The sequence below is a fragment of the Zingiber officinale genome, chromosome 6A (assembly GCF_018446385.1).
Source record: "Zingiber officinale cultivar Zhangliang chromosome 6A, Zo_v1.1, whole genome shotgun sequence".
Classification (NCBI taxonomy): Eukaryota; Viridiplantae; Streptophyta; class Magnoliopsida; order Zingiberales; family Zingiberaceae; genus Zingiber; species Zingiber officinale.
The window spans coordinates 60,715,540-60,726,479 of record NC_055997.1 but is presented as its reverse complement, the minus strand read 5'-3'; the positions used below and the strand labels follow the sequence as shown (position 1 = coordinate 60,726,479).

General features: G+C 37.0%; 2 protein-coding genes across 2 annotated transcripts; both read left to right on the top strand.

Annotated features, from left to right (window-relative positions):
• Positions 1–4,371: 4,371 nt before the first annotated feature.
• On the top strand, positions 4,372–7,790 carry LOC121996425 (membrane-anchored ubiquitin-fold protein 4-like). Its single transcript, XM_042550400.1, has 4 exons — positions 4,372–4,533; positions 4,650–4,793; positions 7,114–7,284; positions 7,453–7,790. Exons 2-4 carry the CDS (start codon positions 4,664–4,666, stop codon positions 7,506–7,508), a joined length of 357 nt encoding a protein of 118 aa, XP_042406334.1. The 5' UTR covers positions 4,372–4,533; positions 4,650–4,663; the 3' UTR covers positions 7,509–7,790.
• A 216-nt stretch (positions 7,791–8,006) lies between these two features.
• Positions 8,007–8,495, top strand: LOC121996426. The gene has a single exon (XM_042550401.1). The coding sequence runs from the start codon at positions 8,107–8,109 to the stop codon at positions 8,317–8,319; it is 213 nt and encodes a 70-aa protein (XP_042406335.1). The 5' UTR covers positions 8,007–8,106; the 3' UTR covers positions 8,320–8,495.
• The last annotated feature ends 2,445 nt before the right edge of the window (positions 8,496–10,940 follow it).

The following is a 10,940-nucleotide window of genomic DNA, read 5'->3' as shown; positions in this document are numbered from 1 at the left end:
CATGTGCCCTGGTCTCCTGGTGTGGTCGTGCTCCTTCAGCCCTCGATCCCTTGGGTGGCTGATGGCTGTTTGACGGTCGACGCTCAATCAATGTCTCCTTTCTTCTGGCTATCTGGGCTTCTTCCACATTGATATATTCGTTGGTCTTCTTGAGCATGTGATTGAAGTCCTTGGACGGCTTCCTGACGAGTGATCGAAAAAAATCTCCCTCGACGAGCCCCTGGGTGAAGGCATTCATCATGCTCTCGGACGAGACCGAGGGGATGTCTATGACCACTTGATTAAAGCATTGGATATACGCTCAGAGCGTTTCCTTGGGCTCTTGCTTCAGGGTGAAGAGGCTGACGTTTGTCTTCTGGTAGCGTCGGCTACTGGCAAAGTGATGTTGGAACGCGGCTCGAAAATCCTTGAAACTTCGTATCGAGCCTTCCGATAGTCTTCTGAACCAGCGCCGTGCCGATCCGAAGAGAGTCATGAGGAAGACACGACACTTCACTCCGTCCATGTATTAGTGCAACGTGGCTTCGTTATCAAACCGATCCAGATGATCATCTGGGTCGGTCGACCTGTTGTACGTCCCGATCGCCAACGGGGTGTAGTGTCGGGGCAGAGGGTCTTGTAAGATCTCCTTTGAGAACTGCCTGTTGATCCGTTCGGGAGACGTGGCGCTTCGGGGCACTTTACCTTTCCGTTCATCCCGAACGGGAGCATCGTTTGAAGATGATCCCCGCTCCTAATGCGCTTGGGCTATCTTTGAGGAGGTCTGGAACAAGGCTCGATGGAAGGGGATTGACGCGGGCGATGCTTTCCCCGCTCGCCTATTGGCTGTCGATGTTGCAGGCTGCGGAGCTAGCCGATCGGCCAGCGCCTGTTGTTGTTGTTGTTGCTCGATCATTTTTGCTGCTCGAGCTTAAACGAGCATCTTAAGCTCCTCCTGAGTGAGCGTCATGGTGGTGAGTCATCCAACGTCTTCCATCCTCTCGGCTCGGATACAAGTGACGTTCCCACAGACGACGCCAAATATGATCCTGTCGGTAAGTCGATGAGATGGATGCTGGAGATGTGGCGCTCTCGTTGACCTCCTGTAGACTTTGCTCCGACTTGCAACACAGCTGACGTCAATGCCGAGGCAGGGAAGGGGTCCCTGGCGATGACCCTCCGACGCTCAAGTTAGTCTCCGGCGAAGCAAGAAGAAGAAGCAACGAGAACTGTAGCACAACCGTAAATATCACATGTAACACGTACCTCCGCCGATGCTTGGACTCCCCTTTATATAGAGCTTCGGTAGCGCGCGTGCATGCTTCCCCAAGTGAACACATATCTCGAAGCTTTTCTTGAAAAGACATGTCAGTAAAGTGTTTTTGACATAGTACCTTAACGGGTCAAGCATATCTCTGAAGTGATAGTGGAAGCTTCCGTCGTACGATCCTCTGTTTGACCATGCCGCTTGTCAACGACACAAGCTCCCAAAAGGATATCAAAAGATAGGCTGCTGTGCTTGTTGCTTGGCCGAGCGGAATAGCCGCTCGGCTGAAACTCTACTGTCCTCATGCCGTCTGCTGTCGGGCTGAGCGGGATAGCCGCTCGGTCGGAAGTCCACTGTCGCATTCTCTATTGCTGGGCCGAGTGGGATGACCGCTCGGCTGGAAGTCCACTATCCGCGTGCTCGGCTGATGTCGATTCTGTTGTCAGGCTGAGCGGGGTAGCTGCTCGGCCGAAGTTGAACCCTGTTGATGCCAGGCCTCGCTGCCTTGTCGAGCGGGATAGCCGCTCGGCTCAGCTTCTGCGCGTCGTTCTCCCTTGAGCGTTGGTTGTTTTGAATGCTCCTTGTGTCGAGGGCGACAGTGGATCAGATCCTTCTTCCCGGTCGGGCGTACTTCGCTCGACCGGTCAATGCCCTATGCACGTTGATCGCCTTGATTTTGACCTCCACCGTGACAGGTGGGAGCAGGGTGGGGCCCTTCATTATCACCGCATCAGGTTCCATAGAATTTTTCTATTGGCAATTAGGATAAATCGAAAAGTACATTTAACGGATAACTCAGAAGGTTGGGTACATGTCTCATTTGGAGATTTTTTTTTTATAAATGCATCATAATTAGAGATTGAATTGTAAATATCTGGATGACAAATTGAATATTTTATTCAATATTTTATTATGGTATCGTAGTCCTGAGTATGAGTTTGAGTATGATGAAATGAAAAGAAGTTATAACAATAGAGAGATATTTTTATTTTTTTATATATGACACTGACAGAGCATAAATATTTTTGAGAGGTTTTCGACGAAGGTCCTTATATGATTTTTGAAAGATAAGAGATGACGTGGCTAATTGTCATTATATTTTCTACGATCGCAAGCTCATGTTCCGGAACCAGATTTTACGACAGTCTTGGTATATCACGCAAAATCTGTACCGCGTGATATGTCACGTGGTTAATATTAAAATAATTTTAAGTATGATCGTTTGATATTTTTTACGAGATTCATTTTTAATGATGGTGAAAATAAAAGACACTTTTTTATTACCATTATTTTTTTAATTATTTACAAAAATTAAAGAGACAAAAGGCCGGTATTCTCTAAGATGTCCACATAGGCACTTGATATGTAATATCCATTAAGATATATATGAGTTTTTTTTTCATTTTTAAAAAATATTTTGATGATCATACATACTTTAAATATACGAGTTTAATGGCCAAAAATACAAATATATTTTGAAAATATTTTTTATACTTTTTACTAATAAAAAAAATTAAAAATGTAAAAAAAAGTTAAATTTCTCCTTTAGATATATTTCAGTCATATGGGATTAATTTTGAAAAAGATTAATTTAGTTTTTTTAATGGCTTAAAATATTTTTTTATAGAAAAAATATATTGACTTTAGGTTGAGTCTAACTTATATTATCAATTTAATAAAAAAATTAAATGAATTTTTATATTGTAGAAAAAGTTTCTTTAGGGCAATGAAGATTTTTCCCAGCTTTTCTTATTTTATCTTTTGTCACCAAAAATTAAGAAATTGGATTTGAAATATCGAACCAGCTTCTAACTCTTCCTTCATTTGTGATGGGGCCACAAGAAAAAGAATCAAAATCCACTCACCGTTGGAGATGCCTTTAAGATGAGTATAAACTCATTTAATTATTTAATCTGATGAAAAACCTAGTTGTTAAATCATATAAGGGCAACTTCAATAGTTAAAGCTTTGAATGAACTTTTTTGAAAATTTCAATATCCCACATCAATATTATAAAAACTCATTGAAATATTCTTAATGGTTAAAGCTCTAAGTGAGCTTTTTTGTAATGCTCTCCACATGTAATTGCATGGCCCATGCACATTAATTCTCTCCATAAGTGAACTTATTATTAATTATTTATAAAATAAAATATTATAAAACATTATGATAATCATTAACATTAATTATTAGCTCTATGTTTAAGAGAAAAAAAGTAGGTTGGAAAATTGAAACCTACTCTTAAATTAAAAACTCCAAACCTTATATACACAACCATAAAAAATTCTTTTTGATGAGGTTTTTCAATTTTACAAACCTCTAATAAAATTTGCATTGAAGATGCTCTAAGTTGATATCTGTATTAGTAGTTACTTAATAGATTTTAAAGTCAATTTTTAATAAATACAAAATACTTAACCAAGTGTCAGACCTCTCCAATTATTTAACTCATTCCAGAGAATATGGGACAGACTGAGAGGCCGATGACGACTTCAATGTGAAAGAATGAATTATATTTTTTATTTAATTATAGAAAATAATGAGTGAGTAGATTAATTAATTCATTCTTAGATTTTATTTTTGTTTATTTGTTTAAATTGGATAGAATGACCTTTCCTCGCTTCCTTGTTAAACCTATGCCCGTATGAATCAATCCTTAAATTCTAAACTATAAACTCTAAATTATAAACCTTAAACTCTAAATTTTTGAGATTTAGATGACTTGATATAATATAAGTATTTGGATTTTAATGAAAAATCAAACATGGATTATTTTATATTTTAAAACATTTTTTACTTGTTTTAATTTATAGTAGTTTTATATGAATAAAAAATTTAGGAGTGTATTTGAATGTATTCAATAGTACATTTAATTTTGTTTTGATCATTCACAAATATTTTGAACTTCCCAAAAGTTTTAGTTGGAAGCGTAAAAGGAAAAAACTTAGAAAATTTTTGATTGCGGAAATTTTAAAATTAAAGAAAGCATGCTGTTAGATAAAAAATAATTAATTTTATTTATTTATTTTTAATTAAAATAAAAAAGAGGGAAAAAACAAAGTTCGGTCAAACTTTGGTACGTCGGTTCAACTTCCCGTTCTATTCCGTCGCATTATTATAATCCTTTTATTCCATCTGCGTCGTCTTCTTCGGAATCGTCGCCCCAGCACGAACTCCAGCGACTTGTATCGTGGATCTCCTCTCAGAGGCCTCCACCACGGTGCCGCCCGTCTAATCCTCGTCCCCGCTTTCGAACTCGGCTTTCCTTCTCGATTCTGCCGCAAAAGGTGCGATCTTTTTCTTCTTCTCCTTCTCTCTCTCACTGCTCTCCAAATTTTCGACTTGTGATCAAATAGTGACCCGTGATTGATTTTCTGGATGGGGTATGGCTTATTGGTGATAGATCGGATCGAACAAATGCCAGAAGAAGATCTGATCGAGCTCAGGTTCCGGCTGTACGATGGATCGGACATCGGTCCGATCTGTTACTCCTCTTCTTCCACCGTCGCCATGCTCAAGGAAAGGATAATCGCTGAATGGCCGCGTGGTAGGAGTTCACCTTGTAAATTTTCTTCTGAAATTTATTTCGCAAAACCCAAAGTCTTTGTGTGTGTATTTCATAAAGTATTTACTTGTTTTTCCAGTCCGTTCCTTTTTCCCCTATTCTTGAAATCTCACGTATCGTGTAAAAAGTAAATAAACAAATATTAGTGGTTAGATTTCAATGCGCATAATATCATATCGTTGCCACTGAGGTCAGTTTTTCAATTCAGACACGGCACGCTCTGCAATTATTTGGAGTTGTTGGCGATCATTGCGTTTCTTGTTCCTCTAGTCAAATTGTTACGGGATTGGGGAACGTTTGAGGCAAATGTTCAATTTTGGGATAGTAAGTAAACCAAATAAGCTAATTTTGAATACTAACTGATTGCCATTAATTCAGTCACTTACTCTAGCTGACCATTGTTTTTCTCAAACTTCTTTGGAAGCTCAGTGAGTAATTGGGTATACATTGCTAAGATCTAGAGCAAAGATCAATATCTCAATTGCAGTTATGTTTTCGAGGTCACTCTTCTTTTGTGAGGTTGATATCGGTTACAGTTGTTCAAAGGCTTTTATATGCATAATGGAACCTCTTGCATTTCATATTGTTATTTTTGGTACCATTCTGATGCATGTTTACTATGTTCGAATTGAACTATACCTTTTAAACAATTTCTTTTGTTTGAGTTCATGGCGTATGGCTGACAATCTATACTTCATTTGATTGCATGCCCTTTTTATTCTTCTCATTGTGATAAGGTGCCTTAGTTGTTGGCTATTTCTCGTGCAATAGTTCTTATAATGTATGCTTGATGCTTAAATTTCAAAGTGTTTTTTATTGTGCAAAATGCATGCCTGCACCTATAATTTATTTATCTACACCACAAATCTTTGTGTCATGATTTCCCAGATAAAAACTTGACCTATTAACTTGTTAAACTTACCTATTGATCTAAAATGCTTAAGCCAAATTCATAGTAGCTTATCCAACAAACATATAAACCTCCTTCATCCGTCCAAAACTCATGAATAAGACTAGGATAAAGTACCATAATTCCACCACTTAAGAGTTGAGGTCTTTGTCAAGACCCAAAATCCAACTCAGCCACAAAATCACTCATAATTAGAGGCATGTGAGACACAATGATAGATCTTCTATCACAGAGAGAGCCTTTTCCAATCCCTTATCACACTTAGGATTAAGTATGCTCTAGTATTAATTGTCACCACTCAACTAGATAAGAAAATCGACCTATAACCTTTTGTACCCAACCATTGGCTTAATAGGTTTAAATCGAAGTTGATAGTAGTTTATCCATATAAGCTTACAAATTCCTTCATTAGTATCACAACCTTTTCTGCCCTTAAACGCTTTGTAAGGGTATGTCACTATTATTATCTAGTATCTTTTAAAATCAACTTAAATTACATAAAATAGTGTTTTCAATATACAGTTTCCAAATCTCCACCACACAGACAAACTTAAAGTTGAACTGGAACATATTTCTATCAAGTATCAAGGTGACTTTGCATTAACTGTTTTCAGTCGTGGAGCTTGTATAGGTTCTTTTTTTCTACATAAAATGCCACACAAAAATAGTCCCCTTTTTGTCAGATACTATACGTGCTGCGAATGGTAGCAGAAGGCTAATGGTGTTTTTCTTCTTAGCTTGCAGCCAAAACTGTATTTTAAATATTAGGTAGTTAGCCCCAGCCTTATTGAAGTGATGGCCTTGAGGTTATTCAAATAGTATGTTAAGTATGGAGTTTCTGTTGTGTTTGACAATGATATTAAATGAAGTGTATGTTAAAATCATGTTCCTTTTCTAAGTGGGCCAAAGAACCTATGTGCCAAAAAATTCATAGCACCAATGGATGATTTTGCAAGAACATTCGTCACGACAAATAAGAAAAAAAATTGCTCCTAGTGCATGAATACAATAATAGGCAAGTTTGGTGAGAGGCAGAGAAATACCTGCCTAGTTCAGTTATGGAGCAAGCTTATAGACTTTGCCTTCCGTCCAGGTTAAGTTTTAAACTGAATGGAGTTTGCTTTATTTACCCCAAAGAAGAATGAGTTCCTAAAATTCATCATCTATTAATTCCTGAAAATCCTAATCACTACTATATTTGCTGTGAGTAGGAAATCTCGTGTCCAGGCATAATTATCTGGCGACACTACATATTTTACACGTTATTGTGACTCTAGCTGCATTTATCTATTTAAATTGTTAACTTTATAATGTTCGTTTATTTTGAAATTTGTTTACCTCTTTACGGGGTCCAAATTGATGATTTTGTTCTTGACTATCCTTGTTCTGTAGATAAGAAGATTGTTCCGAAGGTGGCTAATGATGTGAAACTAATAAGTGCCGGCAAAGTGTTAGAGAACAACAAGACCATTGCACAATGCAGATCCCCTTTTGGTGAAATTCCCGCTGGGATTATCACCATGCATGTCGTCGTACAGCAATCCTCGTCTAAAATTAAAACAGGTAGAGTTGGATTTTCCGGCAAGTAGTTTTCCACATTTTTGAAAATCCCATGTTTTTATCCGGATTTTACGGAACAACAGCAAGACTGAATAGTTTATTTTATACAATTCAAAGAATCTTTAGATTTCAATTTTGTGTTCTTCTTATTCACTTTGATTCTCCCACCAGAAAAGAAGATTGAGGAATCGCCGAAGAAGACTTTCTGCTCTTGTTCGATATTGTAGAACGACGAATCATTTGTAGCACGCCAACAAAAGACGTTCTTTGCTTGAAGGAAGCTGCCATCTCTCTAGTCTGTAAGCTTTTGCACAATTGTTGTGTACGTACGTTTGCTATTTCTACTAAAGCAGCTAGATCTACATTCATTCGCAAAGAAAGTGCCGCAGAGGAAAATGTGAGCCCTTATTGTCTCCAAGTTACCTTTGCTTTGCTGACTCCTACTCCTAGTTTAGTACGATTCTTCTTGTTTGTAATTCTACAAGGACCTTATATTAAAAATTAAACCATATCGATCTGTGATTATCAGCGTACTCACATCACATGCCTTGTCGGCATCTCGTCGACCTGCAACGCAGGCGACGTCACTCCCAACGTTTAGCCATATTGAACACGCAAGAGGGTACGTGCACGCTCCTCCTGCTTCTGCCGCCGCCCATGTCGCCACATGCCCGGGAGCCACGCCCACCTCCATAACCGGCCAGCACATCACGACACGACTCCACAACAACCGCCACCACCACTTTCCTTTCCCTTCTTTATATCTAGTTCGCTGCCCTGCTTGTCCTCCTCCTCACCTACATCTGCATTGCTCCTATCGGTCGGATGGCGGATTGGGGGCCGGTGGTGATCGCGGTGGTGCTGTTCGTGGTGCTCTCGCCGGGACTTCTGTTCCAGCTGCCGGCGGGGAATGGGCGGGTCGTGGCGTTCGGCAGCTTGCAGACGAGCGGCCTCTCTATACTCGTCCACGCTGTCCTCTACTTCGCCCTCATCACCATCTTCCTCATCGCCATTGGCGTTCACATCTACACCGGCTAACTAATCGATCAGTGTTTTTTTTGATATCGAAGTTAATTTGCGTGAAATCTGTGTGAATTATTCTGCATGGCGTGCTCTTTTGGATTGCTCAGCTCGTCGTCTTACCGGCGAGATTTTTGTGCATTTATCTGTGATTGATGGATGTAGTTGTATGACATCAAACGTCGGTTGCAAAATACGATGATACTATGCGGTTAAAAGGGATTTGGTCGATCGATCAGATTAAAGTGGATGAAGTCGGAGGAGATTCAGTAGGGTTTGTTTTTAGTCGGGGCCGAAGTGAAACGGAAGAGAAGGAGAGGGAGAGAGAAAGAAGGATACAATTATAAAATTAATTAATGAATCAATTTATTTTTTTTTATTAATAACATTATATTGATGTTAGAATTTTTTTTTAATCAATATCGGAGAGTCAAATTAGATTGGTTTATTAATTGGGTTGTATCCGATTTATATATGATTGGATTTGATTAGGGTATATCATATTTTGATTTAATCGATTTAATTTATTTATAAAAATTTAAAAATATATATATTATGATTATTATCTTAAAATAATAAGGGCCCATGGCACACCAAGTATGGGTCAGATGGAGGTAGCAGACGACGTGGAGGTTAAATTTAAGGTTCATCAAAGTGGATCGAGCGAAGGTCTACAGTAGTTGTCAATCGGACATGAAGTGTTCGATCGGTAAGTAGTTTGTTCGAGTAGAATGTTCGTACAGTCAAGAGTACTATGGCAAAAATATCAGATGTTCATTATAAAGTGAAGGAACGCTTAGACGACCAGAGCGCTGTTTTGATCGAGCGGTAACAATCAACTAGGCTAAAGGATTATAGAGAAAATCGACTTGACGGAGATCCTCGATCGAACAATTCCTTCGCTTGATGAAGTAGTGGAACTCTTCTCATATCTACTCATATATAATTTGAAGAACGTGTCCACATCTTGAGGAGCGTGCACGTCGTTCGTTGAGGTACTATATAAAGGAAGGTTCATATATCAACAGATGTACACGTTATTTACTATTCATGCTTGTGATTACTGTTATTCTGTTTCTTTTTATTTTTTCGATGACTGACTTAAGCGTTGGAATGTCAACACCGGAGACCCTTTTCCTAACTCGATATTGACATTTCTTATGTTACAGAACGGAACGAGATCCATAAATAGTTAATCCAGAAGTCACACTCCCAATCAATTTTTTTCACAAGTTTAAGATAGGATCATACCTCTCCCAATCAATCTTTTTCACAAGTTTCGGATACGATCATACCTTATTTTCAATTGGATTAATTTGGAGGGAATAGAAGTATGGACAACGGGTCATTCACCTTAAACTTGTTCTTTTCGTCCTAAAACTAACGGAGACAGAACGTTTAGGACATCTATGGAAATATATATTTTTAAAATAAATAAGGTGAATGGATTAATAAATCTATTTGTGAATTATTGTTCTGGTATTTTTTTCTGTTTAAATCGGGAAAAATAATTTTTTTTTCTTTTTTTATTATCAATGTCTATGCCCTCGCTCTTAATCAATCTTATGGTGCCATGGGGTAGCCACGGGCCGACCGAGGTCTAGTATTTTAAAGAACTTGTTTTTTTAGGAACAGTAATAACTTTGAATAATTTATTAAATTAAAAATAAATAATGTTTATGAAAATATTTGTGAATGGATACATGAAAGTGTTTGTGAAAAAAAATTATAATATTAAACTCTCTAACCAATCAAATATAAACAAATTTAAATAGTCCAAGTTACTAGAAGTAAGAGCTCAATAATCTTTTAAATAGAACAAGTTTAAATAATTGTTTAAGCAACTCAGTTAATTTTAATCTTAATTTGATTTGAATTGATTATTTTATTAAATGATTTTAAATAATGTAAAATTTGATTTGTCCAAGTGTATGAAATTTAAAGCACTGTAATTGAGATATTTTAATTTGATATAGAAATTATATTTACATATAATATTGAAGAATCAAATGAAGACGCATCTAACCTTAGGTACTGATGCATACCTTTTCTCAATTTTTTAAAAATTTAAGGATCGAGTAATGCTGGATTTCATAAGGCCAAATCAGTTACCCAGAATTAATCAGCTTAAACCTCCCATTAAAAAAAATTAAGGCACATCGAAAATTGGAAAGTAAATAAAGTCATTTATGGAAATTGTAAACTAAATGAATACATTTATAAAAATTATAAATTAAATGAAAGCAATTTATTTTTTTAATTATTTTTACAAAAGAACAAACTAACTTGTGATTTTATTTTTATAATGCAGAGAGAAACAATTAACAAAAGTGAGAATAATAAAATATAAATTGACTTTCTTATGATTAGTCAGAGGGATAGAAAAATTTATAAAGATTGTAAAATCATCTTAAAAAAAAACTTAACTACTCAGCATAAGTTAGTAGTGTTGGATATAAACATCAAATGTAGTATCAATAAAAAAATATACATGATTCCTAAAATTAAGTGGCGGAAGTTAATGAATGAGAAACAAGACGTATTTAAGGAGAAGGTAGGAGTACAAGTATTAGGTAAAGATATGACAACTCTAATACGACATGAGATAAGATAGTATTAAAATTGAAAATAGTAGTTAA